At 43.4% G+C, this 22,043-nt stretch overlaps 1 protein-coding gene and 1 long non-coding RNA gene across 2 annotated transcripts; one reads left to right on the forward strand and one right to left on the reverse strand.

Annotated features, from left to right (window-relative positions):
* Position 1: 1 nt before the first annotated feature.
* Positions 2-19,752, reverse strand: ARG2 (arginase 2). The gene is made up of 8 exons (XM_061380102.1): positions 19,532-19,752; positions 19,322-19,394; positions 6,544-6,721; positions 5,507-5,666; positions 3,177-3,271; positions 2,946-3,050; positions 1,285-1,421; positions 2-332 (listed from the first exon to the last, which is right to left on the reverse strand). The coding sequence occupies exons 1-8, from the start codon at positions 19,646-19,648 to the stop codon at positions 127-129; spliced, it is 1,071 nt and encodes a 356-aa protein (XP_061236086.1). The 5' UTR covers positions 19,649-19,752; the 3' UTR covers positions 2-126.
* LOC133226493 (uncharacterized) lies at positions 254-1,457 on the forward strand. The gene is made up of 2 exons (XR_009729524.1): positions 254-371; positions 1,060-1,457. It is a non-coding gene; the product is annotated as an uncharacterized LOC133226493 (long non-coding RNA).
* Positions 19,753-22,043: the final 2,291 nt, after the last annotated feature.

Raw genomic sequence — 22,043 nt, forward strand, 5'->3', positions numbered from 1 at the left:
CCACTGGAAAAGCTAGTTTATTTGAAAATTGAGAAGTTAACAGTATGTGCCAACTGTTGACAATCTATCCACTCGAGTGCCTCAGCAGAGCTCTGCAATGTCCACTGTACCCAACACTTTGGGTTCTTAAATCCTCACTTGCTCTTCTCTGTCAGATTCATCTGGAGAGCTGGGTGTTGGGAGTTCATCAAAAGCAGTGTGTGCTCCTTCCCTTGTCTGGCCAAAGCATGTTGCTATCACATCAACTGCCAGACTAGCAGTTGCATTCACTTCCTCTTGAGAAGCTCCAAGCAGTGGATTGACTTCAACCATGTCTACAGCTGAAAGCATCCCTGCAAGAATGATATACAGCTTTTTTACTGTGGAAAAGGGTAAAATCTGTAGTAGGGTTTCTTTTGCAGCCTCAGTCATTGCAGTAAGTCTGATATTCAAGCTTGTGACCTACTCTACCCCTTACAGCAGTAAAAGTGGCCCTTGAGTGAGGGAGGAGTTCATCATTCTGAAATGCATGTTTGTGAGTTTAATTCAGTTCTTTCTTACATCATCACTACCTCACTCATTCATGCTTTCACCATTCAGGAAAAACAACCTTGATGTACACTTAGGAGAGGAATGGGTTTTAATCTTTTTTTCTCCCAGTCCAAAAATTAGGGGATGTAGCATAGTCTTACCTGCTATTCATTTACCACCCTGTTCATGATTCTGTTGACTGGTGTCTGGGCAGCTTTATTTCCTGGTTGCTTCCCCCTCCCCCCCCCCTTTTATTGCAAATAACTTACTATTTAAACACACAAAATAAAACCTCCATGGCGTAAGAAGGAAAGCCCTTAATGTATTGAGTCAACTGCAGTGTATTTATTAAAAGCTTGATTTGTCAGTCTCAATTCCTAGAATGGAGCTTTGAACTGTTTAAAATCATGTGCATTCATTTTTGTATTCCAGATGCCCACTTTAACATCTCACCTCATGTATTTAGGTGACAGTATTGTACAAGATGACCAAGTGATTTTTTTTACATTAGTTATTAATATATGATGTATTTTATTTCTTTTTGGTAAGGTGAAGTTGATGATGATTAAGCTGCTTCCAACACCCAGGGCACTGCCCAACCCTAGGATTACTGCTTCCCTGACTGAAGGCTGAATTGACTTTATAGTCACCCTGGCTATCACTGCATTTATCTCACTGTCTACTGACACAGGAAAAACGTACCCAACATGAATGAGCTCTATGGAGTTTGTCCTGTCCTTGCTTAGTCCAGTACTGCTGATCATCAACTCCTACCTGTGTTGTGTATTTCCTCCGTGATGTACATGCCTTCTCTGTAAGTTAATCCACCTAGGACAGGAGTCCCAGTTGCTGGAGCCAGTGAGGGATCAAAAGCATCAATGTCAAAACTCAGGTGAATTGGTCTCTGTCTCCTGAGACAGAATAAAACAAGAAAAGGAACCTCAGAACCTTAAAATGTTTTCTATTTTTTTACTGTCCAGGCTGGTTAGCAAAGTAGCATCGTGCTCCATGATGTTGAAGGTCCCCCCCAGGTCCTGTACCACATCTTGTACATATTTGCAAAAGATCTGTTGGTTTGTGGGGTTTGTTTTTTTTTAAGTATATTTGGACTCTGAAATATCTGTTAGCTCAGACCCTTCCCCAGTACATGCTGGGAAAACAGAAGTTTGTCTTTCTAGTTTCACTGAGCATGCACTCAGTTGTAATTTGGCTGGAGACAAGTACTTTCATTCTAAGCATTTTATCTGGTATTTGTCCCATTAGTTGGAAAAATGTAGAGAAATGTCTGGTATAATGCATCCTTTCTCCTTCTGTACAGAAAGCCAGGGTGAAAGGCTGAAACAGCAATTCACGTGGCATCTAGAATGGAGGAAGCACTAAGTGTGAGGATTTCCTACACTATCAGGACAAATTTTCCTAGCTCATCAGGATAGCTGGGGCACTCCACTCTTTTCAGGTCAATAGTTGAAGGCTGCCTCCAAACTCCACCTTGTCAGCCCAGCTGATGAAAAAGGGAGGGATAATCTCAAACCTAAAATGTTAGTTACTGACTACATGAAGTCTGGCAACTGATGACTGTAATAAATTGGACATTGCTTGCCAATTTAAGTGGTAGACTGTGTACTTCCAACTTGGTGCAGATGCTTAGCAGGGAGAAGCAGCTGGATTAGCAACTTGGCAGAGATGCAGCTAGGAAGGTTGAGCACACCTTTAGATACAAACTGTGCAGCACAAATACATGGCCCTTGTTCTGCTTACAGGACTTTGTTCTACGCTGTGGGGAGTTCACCTTTTCTAACTCTGATCCTCTTCATGTGTCCCTAGATGAGCAGGATTTGCTCCTTGATCTGGTTCCTTGACTTGTCTTAAACACGGTTTGCAAAGACTTGGGAAATGAACTTAAGTAAGGAAGTGGTTACAGTGAACCTCACAAGGTGAACTAAAAGTAGCAGTTGACATCAGGACAGCACATGTGAGCACAGTCTAGGGAGGAAGTTACCAAATGCTTCTCTACCTTGTGTAGAACTACCTCATGTAGTTAGCTGTACTATCAGTTGTATTCAAGTCACTGTCAAGATGCTACAGACCTAATTTTAAAAGTATGACATATATAGCCTGGGCTCTGAGTTGATTTAAACATCTTGTCAAACTGCAGCAGAATGCAGAACTCCTTAAGAAAGAGGACAAGCTACATAAAGCAGAGCCACAACTGTAGTGTAACCCATCTTGTAGCTTTTTGCCAAACACCATGAAATGATTCTAGTTCAAGATGTGGAAACTGAGGACTAAAGTCAGTGCTAAGACTTCACTATTTACTGGACACAGTCATAGTTCTGTTAGGCCACCTTACATCAGGAGTAAGGCCTTACTTTCAGGAAAGTAGATATTCAACAATGGATGATAAGAGTAGTTTAAACCCAATAGTAGTTTGTTACCTGCCCATAAGTTGTTCAAATGTTCTTTCCATAACTTTCTGAATTCCAAGACGATCAATATCCCTCATGGAAAAATACTGGATGTCATAGTTCTTCAAAATATAGCTGTTAAAATAATAATAATAAAATCATTACTGTCCTAAGCTTAAGCCTAGCAGCCCTTATAAACAGCCACATGAGGAAAGAAGCTCATTATTTCATCCTGAGCAAAAATCCTTTAACTAAACTTACTATTCAGCAGGATCCACATCCCTCAAACCAATGTACACAATATCAGAAGCTGAAAGGCAGGGCTTTAGCCAGGAAAAGCCAGGAAGTTGTGGTACCTGCAAGCAAAGTTTTACTATTAGGTTAGTTTAATGACATATAAACCAAAATTGTATTTAATGCTTCCCTCAAAACTTTGTATTTATTTATAACATCCATTCTCTGAACAGAGAAACTTCATCGCTTGAGAGGTTGGCTTCTTGATTTCATCAGTCCTTACCTTTGTCATACCATTTTACCTTAGATCAGCATTAATGGATGAAGATTTTAACTCTTCTACATTTTCCAATTTAAAGAAGAATAAAAAGCTCAAAGCCACAAGTAGTAGGTAATTAGCAGCAGTGAATGTAAGGGGGAGTGGTAATAAATTAGTTACCCAGATGTAGATCCCTTGTACAGTGCATTTAATGGTAATGCTATGTCACTTACAGTACATTGTACTGAAGTGGAAGAATAAAATCAAGGTGCTTCTGTATTTTTAGGAGAATCACTAAAAAGTCATGCAAACTTTGTTACAAAACCAGTGTTAAAGATGGACAAATTCAAAGTGGGAAGTTGCGGACAGGGAATGGGAAGAGCATGACAGGAAGTTGGGCCTCACATTGGGCTACGTTATAACTGGTTTTTAGTGTAGAGCTGAAGAGAACAGGTCCAGGACAGCAAATGGAAGATGATGATGTCATCATTTTCAGCTTTGGTATGTAAATAGTCATGCAGTTACAAGAATCCTTCAGTTAGTACTAGCCACTCATTTTAGGAGTGCTTTAAATTAACTCAGATTTATCTTCTTCCTCTCCCAGCTCTGAAAATGGCTACAGCCAACACATCCATGAAGCACCAAGAAGGCTGTTTCCCTTTTATACTTAGTTACTAATTACATTGCAGTTACAACATTCACATTTGGTTTCAAAGGCTAACACACCCATAGCTGTATGTAATTACATCAGAATCATAGAATGGTTAGGGTTGGAAAGGACCTTCAGATCATCAAGTTCCAACCCCCCCTGCTATGGGCAGGGACAACTCACACTAAACCATGTCACCCAAGGCCTTGTCCAGCCTGGCCTTGAACACTGCCAGGGAAGGAGCATTCACAATCTCCCTTGACAACCTACTCCAGCGCCTCACCACCCTAACAGGAAGGAATTTCCTCCTTATGTCCAATCTAAACTTCCCCTGTTTAAGTTTTAACCCATTACCCCTTGTCCTATCACTACAGTCCCTAATGAAGAGTCCATCCCCAGCATCCCTATAGGCCCCCTTCAGATACTGGAAGGCTGCTATGAGGTCTCCACGCAGCCTTCTCCAGGCTAAACAGCCCCAACTTTCTCAGCCGATCTTCATATGGGAGGTGCTCCAATCCCCTGATCATTCTCATGGCCCTCCTCTGGACTTGTTCCAACAGTTCCATGCCCTTTTTATGTTGAGGACACCAGAACTGTACACAATATTCCAGGTGAGGTCTCACATGAGCAGAGTAAAGGGGCAGGATCACCTCCTTCGACCTGCTGGTCACGCTCCTTTTGATGCAACCCAGGATACGGGTGGCTTTCTGGGCTGCAAGTGCACACTGAAGCAGGCTCATGTTCATTTTCTCATCGACCAACACCCCCAAGTCCTTCTCCGCAGGGCTGCTCTGAATCTCTTCTCTGCCCAGCCTGTAGCTGTGCCTGGGATTGCCCCGACCCAGGTGTAGGACCTTGCACTTGGCATGGTTAAACTACATGAGGTTGGCATCAGCCCACCTCACAAGCATGTCAAGGTCCCTCTGGATGGCATTCCTTCCCTCCAGCGTAGCAACCGAACCACACAGCTTGGTGTCATCGGCAAACTTGCTGAGGGTGCACTCAATCCCACTGTCCATGTCAGTGACAAAGATGTTAAACAAGACCGGTCCCAACACCGATCCCTGAGGGACACCACTCATTACTGGTCTCCAGACGGACACTGAGCCATTGACCACAACTCTTAGTGTGGCCATCCAGCCAGTTCTTTATCCACCGAGTGGTCCATTCATCAAATTGATGTCTCTCCAATTTAGAGACAAGAATGTCACGCAGGACAGTGTCAAACGCTTTACACAAATCCAGGTAGATGACATCAGCTGTCCATCAGTTCTGTAGCCCCATCATAAAAGGCCACCAAATTGGTCAGGCAGGATTTCCCCTTAGTGAGGCCGTGCTTCATATAAACAAGGTCTGTATTTGCAGCAGGTAAGAAAGCACCTCATGCGAGAAAAAGTAAAATGCTCTGAGAATTTCAATGTAGACTAAGTGTGTAAGCAAGGTACTTACTTTATCTTGAAGCTCTCTCAAGAGAAATGAGAGAGGTTGTCCATGGAGGCTTCCAGACTGAGTTGTAAGAGGGGTGTTGATATCAGCATGTGCATCCACCCAGATCACACCAAGGTGTGGGCACTGCCGCGCGTGGCCACTGACAGAACCAAGTGCCAAGCTGGAAGTATAATAGCAAAGTCTTTAGTCACCGTTTCTCCTTCAGAACAACTACAAGGACAATGGGAAGTCTCTCTAATAAGAGACTTGAAGGTTATGCAAATCAACAATGTCATGTTTCAACACATCAGCCATCTGTTAAAATAAAAGGTGCATCCCATGCAAACTGCATGTCACTGTCATGATTCCAGGAGACACCAAGTAACTACGGGACTGGACTAGTACTGACAGATGAGAAACAGCTCTTTTCTCTCTCCATTGTCACCCTTCCCCCACCCTAATCTTCACCTGTTCTAGGGCCAGATGATCTCTTAGAAAATACATTGTGCTCACTCATCAATTCTGCTCTTCACCCATTTCTTTTCCAGCATGGGACCTTCCCCCACAGTTCATTCTTACATGCTCTACCTTCTTCAACCAATTCTCAGACCAAAGGTTAGAGAAAAAGACAAAAAGAGTCACACGTTGTAAGATCTATTACAAAATGGTCTGTGTGTAAGCATTACAAACCCATCCTGTGAGTTGACAGATATCCTGAGAGATGAAAAGAGACACTAAATATTCAGTAATAAAGAAACAACAGTTCCTAAAGGGAACTGATCACACAGACTCTCCCAAACAGGAAAACATCATTCATTTGCATATCTGCAGATCGCAGAAGTCTGGAACTAAGCACTACTGTCTTAGGAAGTCAGATTTTTGTATCTGTCTTCTATGTTCCACCCTAAAAGCCCCAACAGTAAAATCCAAATACTGCTACCCTATGCTATTGCCAGGAAACAACCCCAAGTTTTTCCTCCCTATCCCCTTACTTTTTAACTAAATTCTTATACACCAAGTGTCAGCATGCACCATAGACTGTTTCTAGTTCAGCTCACCTGTGATCACCTCCTATAGTCACACAGCTGTGCCCAGAAGCTACTGCTCTGCTTACAGTATCAGCCAGCACCTGGCTGGCTAAACCCACTGACCGTGGGTATAGAATCAGGTTGTTGTACAGTTCATCGTTGGGAACTTGAGTGAAATTCAGATCTCCAAAGTCATACACTTGGCATCCTGGAAACACACCAGCAGAAGAAGAAAGTGAATTACTTCAGTGCCCAGGGAAACATTCAAAATATGATCCCGTCAGCAAACCAGTTGGCCATGTAGGAAGGAACAGCTGGAAGGGAATGGATTCATTTGACGATTTGCGTGTCCTTGCAAACAGCCCTGTTCCAACTTAACAGATTAGAAAGCTTAAGACAGTATTGTTTCTCAGTTTAGTGATGAGATACAACAACCATAGAAAAAGAGCTTGGGGGGTTTTAGATTATTTCTTGGCAATTTTAACATGAAAAACTACAGTTTGTATTGCCATCTTCCTTCCCAATTAGACATCATATATAGCCTTAAATGAGCTCAGTTGCCCATAGATGCCCAGGACTATGCATTTTATTAGCTGAGTGCTAAGAGTTAGTTTCCATTTTCAAACCCCATAAGAATCCAAGCACAGAAGTGCCAAATTACAAATAATGGAAATTACCTTACAGTGCTTCCAGGCACCTCCATGGAGGATGCGGTAGTGCCCTGTAAGACAACCTGTCCATTTTCTCAATTCAAGTTATTCTAGAAGGCACTTTAATTCTGAGGCTTTGATCCCAACCCTCTTTAAGATCCTATCATTGCCAGCTACAACTTAATTGGCTGTTGAAGCCTGACAACATTCTGGGTCTGACTCAGCCTTTCCTAAGATGTATTTCTGTCTCTTTACCCTGAAAGGGAGTCACTTCACAGATGAGAAAACTAGGGAGCATATTTATTAACTGGCTGCATTTAAAGTTTAATTCTTCCACACATGTTACAGATTATCCTTTGAATACATTAGCTCTGCTGTCCAATACCATGCACTTTCTTAGCATTTAGATACCAAAATTTCTTAAGAGGCCAGAGCCTCTCAGGTTCAGATAGACTGCCTCAAGCAGCTGATGAGGACTGCCTCAAGGTATTTACAGCTACACCGATAGCTGCTTCGTAAGTCAAGACCACCCTGAATACCAGTCAGACCTGTCCCATTTGTTCTTCAGAATCACTAGCCTAGTCATTGTGAGAATCGGGGGCTAGGAAATAGGCAAACCTACTTTTTATAGCAGGGACATAGATGGGCATATGTCAAGGTGTTTGCTAGAACAGGATATATCAGCAGAGCACGGCTAATTGACAAAAGAGTAATTAAATGTAGTCTCAACAACTGTGTGAAAAACATTACCTACACAGAGCAGTAAAGGAGGACCATGACAGACCACTCCCTGGTTTTCAAAAGGCAACACAGGCACACAACAGCATTTTTTTCTCCCTTAGGCAGTACCTAATGAGCCAGCAGGATGAAGGCTCTGGAATTCTGGTCAGATTTGGATGCACTATCTGATCTCAATGTGACCACTACAATTTCTATCCTCTGTTTCATTCTGCTGCTGTGCAGAATCAGAAAAGACTTGCAAGCTCTAACAGATGTTCAACAAAGGTCAAGAATCTTTTCTTAATGCATGTCTTCCTGCAAGTCTGCTGTTCACAGATACATGCACACTGCTATGCACTGCAGTATTGCCAGGTTTGATGAAAGTACATGAGTGACGAGGACACAAGTTCTAGAAGCAAGGCTTCAAAGACATTGCATCATTTAATAGGTATCAAGAGCTCTTGGAGATGCTGTTCAAGTTAATAATACCTTTGATCTAATACCTCTGACATGTGCGGGAAGTAAATCTGCATTTGGAAGCGGTGTTCAGTGACTTGCACATTGCAAGATGCCACATTACACAACGTAATGGAAGAAAGGACTGCCACTTATGTTTTGTTCTCCCTTAGAGGACATATATGTACATCACAGTATTTTTACCCATTAAAGGATGAAAAAGAATGAAAGGAAATTGCATCATGAAGCTCCATCTTTAGATCAGTGTAAAACTGAGAACCAAGAATGACACTTTTCATAGTTCTTTAAGGAATCAGTTTGGATTCTTAAGGTTATGCTTAAGGCAGGTCAAACATGGCAGAGTCTAGGAAGTATGCTTAGAGAAGTAGCACTTGTATTTGAGAAGTTTTATTTACAAATGGCGTTAGGGAAAGGCAAAAAGACTTGGCTCAGCTTCTGAATAAAAATACCATTTGTGTTTTACAGTCACATCAGGTTCATGCAGCTTACAGTGTGGGTATGGTAGACATGGATGGACAGACACACACTTCTGGGGTCCAGAACTCAGGGATCTTGTCTGCATTTTGGACAAATGGCACTCTCCTATCTCCTGCATTAAGATCTCTCTCTCTAGTTATTTTCATAGAAAAGCCTAATGTTTGTTAAACACAGTAGAGACCTTCAGTTTTCGTTACCATCTTCAGAAGTTTATTATTGTTCAGAGAGAGTTCATAAACCTTGAAGCAGCTTCTTTTCTCAGCCTTGTGCTTCCCTCTTACTTAGGCCCATTGTTCTACTGTACTTGTAGACAGATAGCTCAAGCTTCGCAGGGTGATATGAATGTTTACAGTCAGCTAACCAGTGGCTGAGTAAACTACAGCTAATCTCAGAAGTACACACTAATCCAACCTTCATATTAATATCTTTTTTTTAAGACATGTCTACAGCTGTGGCAGCTATGATTAAATGACTTTAAGGAAAAAGGAAAACATAGCAAGCAATAGTACACACAAGAAAATTCACAGTATGCAGATAAACTGTATCCTGAAGTGAATAAAAGTGTGTACATGCTTGTGTGCACATATTTATTAGGATAGACCAGATATTAGAGATTAAATCAACATTTATATTTGTCTCAGTGCTTACTAATAGCAAAGAAAACTAATTTGCATTCAATTGTTAAAGTAATTATTGATGTATTTGCTTGGCTTTTATTTAGCTTCTCAGATCCTAGTCTAACAGAGCCCTGAATAGTTTTCAATTTCATCTGCCTGCTTGCACATAGTTTTGATTTAAAGAAATTACAAAGCTAAATCTCTCAACTACATTATTTTGCCCAAGGTAGAAACTGCCCTACGGATAGACATGCTGTAGTGCAGAGCAGTCTGGTGGATCTTTCTGTTGTTTGGCCAGTAGTGAAAGATTTAGATAATCTACCACACCAAACAACATGCACTTACTTTTTTTGGTAGCTGGGGCACTTTATTTTAAGGTACTAACAGTTATAAACAAACAGCTTTTTAAATCAGCATAGAAAATTAACATAAAGAATATATGGGCCTTTTAAGAGACAGTAGATCCAAGTTCTGAAAACTAGAAAAATATGTAGGCAGATAGAGAAGGCAGCTTATATGGGCTAGAAATCACAGCATCCCCACCATTACTCAGTGGAGCAGATCAGGTCTAGCCAGCACTGAAGTCCTTTTTAAATGCAGCAGTACCATGCAGTACTTCCAGACAAAGCACCACAGACATTTGTCTAATAACTAAATAATGTGAAGTTAAGTATAATCAAAAGAAGTCCTCTGCTCTAACAGAAGTTACATTCAAATTAGAAAAAAAATAATGGTTGATTGATTAGTCAATTATCAACAGCACAGAAAATTTAGAGCTACTGAGTCCATTAAGTCAGATCCATCCGCACTCAGGCTCAATAGGACATTACTTCAAGTGAGGAAAACAGGCTTGTTTCTTCCATTTCTATTACAGGAGCTTGAAAGACACTTGAGGGAGATAAAGGTGTCAATTTGAACACAAACACGTCATCATACAAGATGCGCATATGCACAACAGTCCTCCTGTTAGTGCGAATGATGAGGGTGCAAACCTCTTCTACAGTTTAGGGGGGGGAAGGGGGGAATACAAATTAAGAACCTATTTAAGACAAGTTTCCTGAATGTCTTTTCAAATAATAAGCTTTCAATGTAGGATTCAGGCTCAACTCAACAATGCTGATAATTGGGACACAATATGCCCTTTAGCAAGTTTATGACAATGGTCACGTTCACTTCCCATCTTCTTAAGCAAAATACAGTGTTTATTTAGCACCAAGAGTAGGCAGCAGTTACTATAGTAAACCATTCTCCTGCACAGATTTAGAAAAGGTTTTCTTCTGTAAAAGCAGGAGCCTCTTAAGTCTGGGGACATTTAACTGTAAAAAACACCTGGGCAACAAGCAGCAGGGATAGCCTCCCTCCCATCCTCCTTTACTATCATACTGCACCAGAGCCAGGAGCAGCAATCTGATAGTAGGAGATTTCAGCTTTCGAAATCCAGGCTATTTGCTGACAGGGCCCAATGCCACGCCATTGTAACAGTTGTAACAGCTGTCCTAGACAGCAAAGAGGAATGGGAACAAACAAACATGGAATACAAAATGAGAAAGTTCTCATAGTACTGCCTGTTTACACTGGCTATTTGTGAACTAAAGGGGCAAAAAGAAATTAATTCTAGATTAATGGAAAGATTAAGTCTTTCCTCTTCCGGGTTTCTAAACCCTGCTGAACAGCTTTCAAAGGAATCTGGAAAGCCCAGTTATTAGGTCTTACCTCATACTAGGTGTTATATAAAGCCAATCACATAAAAGCATCACTCCTACAAACTCTTTCTTCAGGTTACAGCCCCTCCAGTGAATCACTACACACAGAATGGCTTTTCAGGAAGCCACAAGTATTATGAACAAGGCTTATAGGCAAATTTAACATGTTTTTTTCTTTCCTGTGAACAAAACAGAGGGCTACAAGCTGTGACCATCCTTCTTTACAGTATAAGCTCATTGGTTTATGCTACGGACTTTGTAATCCCTTCTCAAAGACACTGTCAAAATGTTGCGCAACAGCAAACAAATGATTCATTATGACCAGTGCATTCTGAAGCCTATTTTAAGACAGTTTTAACCCTCCAGAATTACCCAGTCTTTGCATAGAAGCTACACAAAGTGCATATTTTTGTTCTACATAAATATGAAATTAGGCTAGCAAGATTCCCACTACAAAAGGCAGACTTCAGTCTAGTTTAACCTCCTTGCTCGAAAGTTCATTGCACAGTGTCTAAATCTCTTTAAATATCTATCTGCTGGAAGAGCTCTATTAGATACAAATGTTTGATGCCTCACAAGATTTCTGCCAGCTCTAAAATATCACTGCCTAAAAGGCAAGTTCACATCTTAGTAGTTTCCGCCCTGCCTTTCCGAATTTTGAAAGGTCTGGTTTAAGACAAGGTTTCTGTATCTGTACCTACTGAAGAGGCTTCAGCTCATTCAACATCAATAGGCAAACCCAATTCCAATTGCTACACCAAGTCTGTAGTCTTAAGTTGTCCCTTGCATAAAATGAAACACTTTTTCTGACTCTAAATCGAGCAGCCACCCCATTTCCCTTTGATAATCATTTATAACTTTAATCTCTTATGAAATACAGTGTGCTTGACCTGAAGAGGTCTCAAAAAACGTCAGTATCAGGTGTTGGGAAACATTTGCACTATGGCTTGCATCAGAGAGGAGACAAGGGTGCAGCTATTGCAGTCTGTCACTCACCAAACCCTGCTCAAGTTCTAATCCCCTTTAAATAGGCTTAACCCAGAAACAGTTCCAGATAGCAAGAACACAAGTAGGCCCTTACAGCCATAGAAAGTCATAATTCCAAAACAGCTCTCTTCAGCAAGCACCTTGTATTTTAGATTGTTACAGAAGTAGTTATTACATTATGTAACCCAGATAAGTAACACATCTGAGGGAGAGCAGTATACATCAGAGATGACTGAAGTTCTCTCCCTCTCATCAGCTGCAAGAAACTAACACCAGGCCAGCCCACTTCAGATTCAAATGAAACATCTCATTTATTTTTTTACTTCAGTGCCTCATTTCCTGCTTTTCACCAGGTAGTCTTACAACAAATTTCCACCTTCCATCCAAACATAACCATATTCGCATAAGCGCATACCTGCCATACGTAGCTTGGTCTTATTAGTCCACAATGAGCTTCAAATGAGAAAGTAATAACAGATTCTGTGCACCATAAAGCAGATCACAAGCCAACTTTTTACCTAAATTTTCCTCTCTTGTCATCTCCCTTTGTACCCCTCCCCAGTAACTCCTCTTGTTCAACACCATTCATGGTGAAAAAACCCTAACAGAACAAAACAGCATCTATCTCCAATCCAGAAGCAATTTAATGGGTGCAGAAATTCAGCCAAGACGTATTAAAACTAACTTCGTAATACAGAAATATTAAGGATGAAGGGCATCAGCATAAAACCAAATACAACACATATACACACCACACCACCCCCCCCCCCCCCCCAGTCTGTTCTTTGGCCCTTGAATCTATCTCCCTTTATTGAGAGATTAGGAATAAATTATCAATTCAGGTTTCCTGATCTGCATCAGCATAGCTTGATAGTTTAGATTTAAACTAAACTGATATGAAGACTAATTACAACTAAAGCAGCAACTTAACCCCAAATTAAAATTTATTTTAAAGCCAACTGCATGGATAATACACAATCTGGCACACAGATAGGAAGGGGGAAAAAAAAAAAAGCCTAACAAACATCAAATTGATGACTGGCACAAAGTTTTTCACTCCGAAGCAAAACCAAGCAGATTGTGTTCTCCATCAGTGCAGGAAAAGGAAGAGAATCAGAACTGATCTACTGCAAGGAATGCTCCAGTGCAATGTACTTTTGCTGTCAGCATTTTCCTAGTAACATCTGAGGCTACTTGTAATCATGCAAATATCAAAGGGCACAACATTCAAAAGGATAAACCCTAACTGTTGTCAGAGCACCCTCCCTCACTTCTAGCAGTTTTAGCTTCCCATGTTCAGTAGGAGTTAGCTGATCAGGTCTGTTGTGAAGAAGCAACCTAGAAACAGCCTCAGTGGAGGCCTCCCCTAAACAACTCTACTCCAGACCCCCAGCAGGGCTCATTCTGCTTGCCTGGTTATCAGCATGAGCTCCTACCTGCCTTCCCTCACAATCTGGAACAGCACCTGCCCTTGATGCATTCTGACAACTGGCATGATTTCAAAGGCTCCCTGCAAATGCCAGTTATGACCAGTCCATTTGATCATGCTGTGGGTTTTGTCAAACCATTGGGCTTTGAAGCTAACCAATCATGGCTAATCAACATTTGAGAGGTAAGTAAGTGTCTCTTTGATCTCTGTCTCTGTATAAATAAAGAGGTTATTTATTCTAATTCTGGAAATAAGCTGCAGTACTGCATAAGAATGTTTTACTGATACTATTAGACAGAAGTGTTTGTGCATACTTATGTCTAAAGGAAAGAAAGGAAAAAGGGGGCTGCCTTTTACCTGTTATGCTTCAGGGAAAGGTAAAGAAAAGTGGGGGGGAGTGCCTAGATGAAAAAGGGGCATTCCCATGTCTGCTTTGTAGGGCAGAATACCTAGGTGCTGCTCTGACATCTATATCCTAACTGATTTTTTCCTGATAATGTTCCTAGCAAATTAATAGACTCAGCTTTGGCAGCATTCACAGCTGATGTGATCAGAAAAGCTTGTGAGCAGTAGCATTTCTCATCTTAGCAATACAGAGATTTAACTAAACAACATGCTGCTTAAAATGCCATTTAAGATTTTGTTTCCCATTTCAACTTCATCAACAGCAGAAAAGGTGAGGAAAGAGGCTGAAAAGGCAGATCTCAATGTTATCTAAGTAAATTTAGACTTTATTGGATTCTAACCCAATACTGAATTTCTGACAGATCTCGTTCTTAATACAAATGGTTCGTTGTCAAAGCATGGTTTGTAAGCGCTATCTCAGTTCAAGCACAGGGCAAGCAGAATGGCACGGTTTAATCCAAGCCTTCAGGGCAACTCTTTTAAACACATTTACTGGATGGACTGATGAAAATTCGTTTTGCAGTACTGCAGCTGTAACTCCCGCTAGTCCACATCTGCTGAACCCCAGCACAAGTATTTCATTGCACTTACCTTTGTGTATAATTGAAAGATTATTTATCTTTCTCTTAAAACTCTTCACCCACAAAGATCTGGGTGGAAAAAGAGGAGATACATAAAGAAGCAGCTTCATAATTTATTGTTAAGACTGAAATTAACAAGTCCAATGGTTTTAGGCAAAGCAGAAGTGTATCTCCAGTCACATGGGATTTGGCAGCTCCACTCCTCTACTAGTGGAGGTTGCTCCTTTCAGAATCACTGCACTGACCTCCTGAATCTATTAGTGAAAAACTTGGTTTTCCTCCAATCAAACAAAAGACTAGTAATAAGATGCTCATTCTCTTTGACAAGTCTAACTCTGCTTCTGTACGTAGCCTGCATATGGCTAACTTGTCAAACCAGCAATTCAGATCAAATTGTTCTAGCATAATCCAAACCCTAGACTGATCCAGCCACATTCCGCTCTAAATAAAGAAAATGGGGAGGAAGGAGAATAATTATACAGTTATACTTTATATAGCTTATATTAAAGTTTCAGACTTAATTTTATACTAAAGTTGTTCCATTGTTAGCAACAGCAGAGGTGCTCTAAGTCACCCCACAAGCTATGGTAATTAACACAACAGCTATCCACTACTTATAGAAAACATCAGATAATAGTCTTTCTTTCCTTCAAGTAAGAGGGCAAGGCAACACAGGATTTACATTTGACAGGATTCTTTGCTTAATCTGAAGCAAACAGAGGAGGTAAAAAAAAATAAATCTCATTTTAAAGACCTTCATACTTTGCATCTTTTACAGTTGAGGTCAAGTGCATCTGTCACTTATCTTCCCCACCACTTCCCACTGAAAGTCTAAGAATGTCCACATATTGCACCCATTTCTTTCTACTGCCAGAATAATGCACAGCCCTGCCAGCCTTGTACCCTTTCCTGCCCCATATCAGGGAGTCAGAGATCTCCATTTTCTCATTGCACTTCTTCTTTTGCAGTATGGAAGAGTCCTTTAAGGTGTTAATATTTTAATCTCCTTTAGGAGAAGCAGTCTAACGACAAACACCACCAAGGTAAACAAAAAGCCCCACAGGCTTAATCAGGTATATTTTAAATTATCCCTGCTGCACAGCGTCTGGTTTTGCCTTGGGAGCTGGACTCCTGCTACATTAAGTCTCCTCCTGAGTACGCCTCGAGCTACTACCAATGCGTAACAGTGTTCTCTCTCTGCTTCTAGCAAGCACACAAAAGTCTTTACTGGCAATACCATCTGCCTCTGAGCTCCCTCCTCATATTTCAGCCTAAGCATAAACAAGTTCATAGGCAGTCATCATTTTACACAGCCAAGAGTTTATCATACCATGTAGGTATAATCAATCTCTTTTAAGGGAGGGATCCCCCAAAAAATAGAAGATAGAGTAGCAGCTCGGGATACTGCATTAGGACTACAGAAGAACAGAAATCACGATAGGGTGAAAGAAACAATAAGATTTCCTCCTAAAAATACTAGCCAGTGAAAGCAAAATGCAAAGCAGTGCAAAAAGAAAGAAACAAAGGCCTGATGTCCTCACTCTATCTGTTTAGCTTGAACATTATCAATGGAAGCCATTAAATCAGGCATACAAATGTATGAAAAGCCATGTGGTTGCTTAACATTCAAAGTAACATGTACACACATAATTAAAACACTTGTGCGTCTTACTACTCAAATGCTGCATTTTAGAGAACACTTCAGTGCACCTTCATTTTATGCAGGCTAAAGTGAATTTGAATACGCAAGGGGTAACAGGTTCAAACTCTAACAGCAGAAGTTCAGGTTAGATATAAGGAAGTTCTTTACTGTGACACTGGAACAGGTTGCCCAAAGACATGGTAAATGCTCCACCCCTGACAGTGTTCAAGGCCAGGTTGGACAAAGCCTTGGGCAAGATGTTTTAGTGTGAGGTGTCCCTGCCCATGGCAGGGAGGTTGGAACTATATGATCTTAAGGTTCTTTCCAACCCTAACAATTTATGATTACAGGAATACTGCCTTTTTACCCCCTATCTACACTTCCTCAGATTGCCCGGAATCCACCCTCGCTCTTCTACAGGGAATCATTACTCAGCAGCCAACCTCATGCCTGGTTCCAAGCTTGTAATGGCAACCAAAAACACGCTTATATATCCCTCACATCCCAGCAGTGAATGCGAGTATGCAACAACAAAAAGAACCACCCACACACACCCCCCACGGTCACAAATACTTCAGAAGTAGCCAATATAGGGGGAAGAACAGAAACCCTATGTCTTAGATAAACATTCTTTCTTTCTAAAGGAGAAGCCTGGTCTGCTGCAGTATTTCTTACCTGCTCCTGGAAAACAAGCAACAAGATCCCATGAAAATGATTAATTCTTTTAATGTAACAGATAAATAGGCTATCCAAGTTAATAATAAGAATAATATTGTCTCTATTCCCTTCAGTGTATGAGAAGAAAATGCATAGTGTTAGAAACAACAAAGAAAGCAGCTAAAGTTTTACTACCAATCCAGTGTACGGCAGGAGTCCAAGCAATGGCACTATTATTACAGTACTCCAGGCAAAGCTACGCTGCCAGCCCAGGGAAGAAAAATAAACAGCCCACACAGAAAAACAGCAATTTGTTAAGTTTCCATGAACAACAGATGTGCACAATATAAAAGGCTACACCCATGGCAGCATCCTCCTCAATCTACCACCCTACCCTCAAGCAGACTGCCTTTGCAAGATAAACAACTCCTTTATCTGTGCTGGCAACTGTCATTGTTTCAAGATGGGCTCTCACCACAGAACCTGTTACAATCCATGTGCCGTCTGAATCTGCCAATATGAGAGCTGCAGAGATTTTTAAGTACCAATAAGCATCAGCGCTGACTGGAGAAACAATCCCAACAAACAAACACCACACAACAAAACCCCAACAAAACAAACCCTACCCCAGTGGAAGAGCATGAGAACAACAGGAAACTGAAAGGAGGAAGAAATCACAGAGCCTTTAAAAATTATAAGGCAACAGCAAGAAAATATCTGCACGTGCATTAATGATTAATGAGTAAACAGTCCATAAGCAACTAAACAGTGAAATGTTTTCCCACTGTCCACTTTTTAGTTTAGCTTGCTTCATTTGTACCCCCACAACTTCTTGTTACTGGAATCCAGAAAGCGCTTGTATTCTCCCTTCTTTCTACCTTCTCAAAGTTCCCATTGAAGTGAGCTTGTGTCATTCAAATGAGTTTGTGGGTTTGGGGGGGCTGGTGTTTTTTGTTTGGGGTTCCCTCCCCCCCAAAAAATAATTCTTAGTATGAGGGCATTATTAAATCTGAACCAAGAGAAAGAGAACCCCAGGCCCTCCAGTATAAAATTTTATAATAAATATAAAAATAAACTGCTGCCTACAGTCTTGTCTACAATAATATCACACTTCCAAGACTGGTAACTTGTTAGTTTTAAATGAACTCTAAGCTCAGTAACTCCAGACCTGCTTTTATTCCAGTATGTAAGACCTCTTTTATACACCTTCTTCTATGTTTGTAGAGGTTATAGATCATGCTCACTGGGATTCAAGTACTCTCAAGGATGGCATACATCTTAACTTTGCACAAAACAAGACAAGAAAAGAATGTCTACTCATTTGATTGCAAACTGGGACTTTTCAGCTTGTGACTCATAAGACGTGTAGGGTAAGCCTACAGAGCTGCACAGAAACAACAGCTCCTTTTTTAAAGAGTTCTCATAACACACAATAAATTCACTGTAGGGTTATTAGGCAACCGTCTTTGCCTGCATCCAGTAACACTAATCACACCCAGAGCAGGTAAGGGTTCTTCCTGCAGTCCATCCCTGCAATCCATCCCCATCATACAATTCTCAGTAACACTTTTCAGATTAAAGACTCTCCAAGAAAGAGTCCAGCTTTACAAGTTTCTATCTCTTATGTCCTGTTTCTGTGACAGTTTTCTGCAGGTCTCAGCTTGTAGAAGATGGGAGAAGCTGAAACACAGGCACGTGGATGTGCTTGAACAGCTGTAGTGTTAACAGTGAGAAGACCAGAAACCTTCCATTCACGCAGTGCTATTTGCAAGTGTTTCCACAGCAAAACTTCAGACCAGACCTCATACGCAAACCTGGGGGTTTCTCTAGAAAGTTCTGAATTTTGTCACTCGAAAACATACAAGTATTTTTAGGCGCGAGCGAAGTAGCTGGTAATGAATACGGAAAAACAACACATATGCACGATGCATGAAGTAGAACAGCACAGTCAAGGCTACTGTTCAGCTGGGTGCACGAAGCGCACATCACGTTTTAAACGGCCTCACGTCCCTCTAGCTTTCCTTAAGCCAACACGCCATCAGCACACACCCCATACGCAGTGGGGCGCTCCATGTGCCAAAACGGACGGTACAGGGCAGCCCCAGGGAAGCCGGGAGCGCTGCAGGCGGTGCGCCGGAGCACGGCCCGCTCTTTGTTCGGGAACCGCCGGCAGCGGCTGAGCCGCACGCGCAATTCCCGCTCTCCCGGTGCCGCAGAGCGCGGCGAGCACCGCCTCCCCCGGGCACTGGTGTCTCAGGGGCACCCGGGGTGTCGGCATCCATTGCAAGGGACCGTTTCCACCACCTCACCCCGCCCGCCCGCCCTCCCTCCAAGCTCGCGGCAAGAGGCTGAGTCAGGCTTCGCCGAACTGAGCTGCTAAAGGGATGCTTTGCTAGGGGATGGGGAGATAGGCCAGCCCCGCAAGCCTCTCCGACACCTCATCCCGCCCCCGCCGCGCCTCACCGAGCCCAGCCAACCGCTCCACCAGCCCCGCAGCGCGAAGAGTCGCGGGGCCGTGATCCACTCCCCGTCGTTTCTGCGAGACAAAAAGAAAGGGGATGCGTTAGCCAGCGCTGCCTGCAGCCAGGTACCCGACCCCGCCGCGGGGAGCCGAGCCGAGCGGCTGCGGCACCGTCTGCGAACGGCGCCTCCTCCCCCTGCTGCGATGCCCACCTGCCCCCGGGAAAGCGGGGCTCCCACCAACGCCACGGAGTGTGCTTTCTTGGTCAGCTGGAACCCCGCGTCCGCCTGCTTGCAGAGGAACCGAGCGAAGCTACGGCACAGAGCCATAGTGGAAAACCGCAGAGCCGCCAAGGGATGAGGGGTGCCTCCGCCTCGCTCCTTTTAACGAGCTCCAGCCCCACACGCCGCGGCCAGCGGCCGGGTCCCGCCTCCCGCCCCTCACACCCCAGCGGCGCCGGGCCAATGGCAGGGCGCACGCCCGGAGGTGTGTCCCGCCCCACGCGGCGCACGCGGCTCAGCGCGCCACTGCCAGGCTCGGGGGCGGGGCGGGGGCGTGCGGGGTGTCCCGGTGCCTCCGCAACGGCCAACGCCTCGCCCCGCCCCCGGCGCCCCTCCCTTCCTCCCCCCCCGCCCCCCCTCACTCCGCGCCGGGTTTTTCCACTGCCAACCTCAGCCGCAGCGCGCTCCCGGCGCCGGGCGGGGCTGCCGGACCCCCAGGGACTCCTCCACGCAGTCCCCCGGGGCAGGTAAGGCGCCGGCTCTCGTTGCCCTGCCGAGAGGCCAGGCTGGGTCTCAGGGACTACCGCTTCTCTCAGCGCGCACCGTTCGGCAGCTGTGAGACACCCAGCAGCATCTCGGTGTGAAATGGTGGAACTTGTAACTGTCGGTGGCGGCAAAAGAGCACCCCGGCAGAGCTGCCCGGCTGAGCACACCGAGCCGCCTCGCACGAACACCACTCCTTGGCTTTCTGAATAAAACCTGGGGTGATGCTCTTCACCTGATAACCTTGATAAAGCATTTAAAAAGCCACCTCTACGGCACCTGCCTCCAGTACCTGACCTTAGGTTGTTTTGCCCAGAAAGAATTCACGCATTCTGAAAGCTGTCACTGTTTCTACTCACAGCATATTTGAAGGATTACAGATAAAGAAGGGATTTAAAAACTAGTAATTGCGCCCATCTTCCCATTCTGGAGGTGACTTGTACTGTGAAATGCCCAACCACACATACACATGTGAAAGAGAGGCTGGCAGGGTTCGTGAGAAGGGAGTTGACAGGGTGCAGACATGGATAATCAGGGACTTGCCAGTGACACAAAAAAAAACTCAAAACACACGCTTTTGCTGTTTCCTCTTAAGATTTCCACATCCTCTCCTCCCCTCTGGACCTCAGTAATGTCTTGCTAATGGAGACCACTCCTCCAGGAGCTCACACTTCTTTTCCCTCCTGTCACTCACCTTCTAGGTGAATGCTTTTTCTTCTATTCCCTACTCCCATTCCTCTTTCCCTTCTCCCTGTCCCCATCTCCTGGCCTGTCATACCAGAGCTCCAATTTACTTTACTTGACCTTACATCACTACAAACATTTCTTCCCATTATAAAAGCCCTGTCACTCCGTTTTCAATTTACTGGTTCTTTCTGCTTTCACTCCATCTATACAATTCTTTTACGCTCCCTTTTAACTTAATATTTTCTCCTTTCTTTTCCGTTTCTGAAGTTCATCATCTGCTATTGCTTTTTTCCCTCCAGGCCAGCTCACCTTTACAGAGCTTCAGCCCATTCCTCACGTTGGCTCTTGCGTCCCAGTGAGATCCTGGACATACTGCATGAGTCCTCTGCTAGTGCCAACCATCACCAACTCCTGAAGGCCGAGCAGGGATTCTTCAATGTCCCTTGGTTTCTTACATCCCTTAAAGATTCCCTCACTGTCCTCACAAGATAACAGGTTTATACACACAGTATCCACCCAAGTGCTCTGAAGATACTGCTCCTAGAAAAGACAGTATCTGCAATTAAAGCTAACAGTCACACTCGAGTACTATGTGAGAGAGGGAACAAGCTAAAGGGGCAAAGGAGTTTGATGGTTTGTAAATCACAGCTTTATGTGACTGCCAGGCAAGTCTTGCTTAGAAATAACTGTAAAGTATTAACGAAAACACAGTGCAAAGACTCATTAAGTCTCTGTACGCAAGGCCAACTCTCCAATTTATTATGTACTAAGACAGCAAGGAACATGAAAATACTGCTTTAAACCTTGGAAAAAATGCAAAGTAAAAGCAAAAGAGCTCATAGTAACAGATGGTACAGGCAAAAACATAGGGGTACATAGCAGGAACTGGTGAAGGCAAATGGGGAAGAAAACCTGTCTCTTCATCGTGGCAAGAGACATACACATCAACACTAAAACCTGTGTCGTTTAAAAGCGCTATTACAAACCAGAGGAAGCGAGCAGTGAATTAGCAACACTCGCAAGCCTCAGACGCTCCCGATGCCGATCTCGGTCATGGAAAGGCGCCTGGCCAGCTGTAGCCAAGTGAAACGGCACGGGGGACATGGCAGGACCGGGTTGCATGCTTGCTGCCGGGGAGGCGCCATTTGCCGGGAGTGAGACAGGCCTTAACAGCCTCCCTGAGCTCCTCTCAGGCACGGCCCCCCCGCACGGCTGTGGTAACTCCGCCGACTGCCAGCAGCTGCGCTCCACGCTCTGGCCGGGCAGAGCCGGG

The sequence above is a fragment of the Neopsephotus bourkii genome, unplaced genomic scaffold (genome assembly GCF_033783945.1).
Source record: "Neopsephotus bourkii isolate Nb327-2 ecotype Australia unplaced genomic scaffold, CSIRO-AGI_Nbou_v1 NB_1792, whole genome shotgun sequence".
NCBI classification, from domain to species: Eukaryota; Metazoa; Chordata; class Aves; order Psittaciformes; family Psittacidae; genus Neopsephotus; species Neopsephotus bourkii.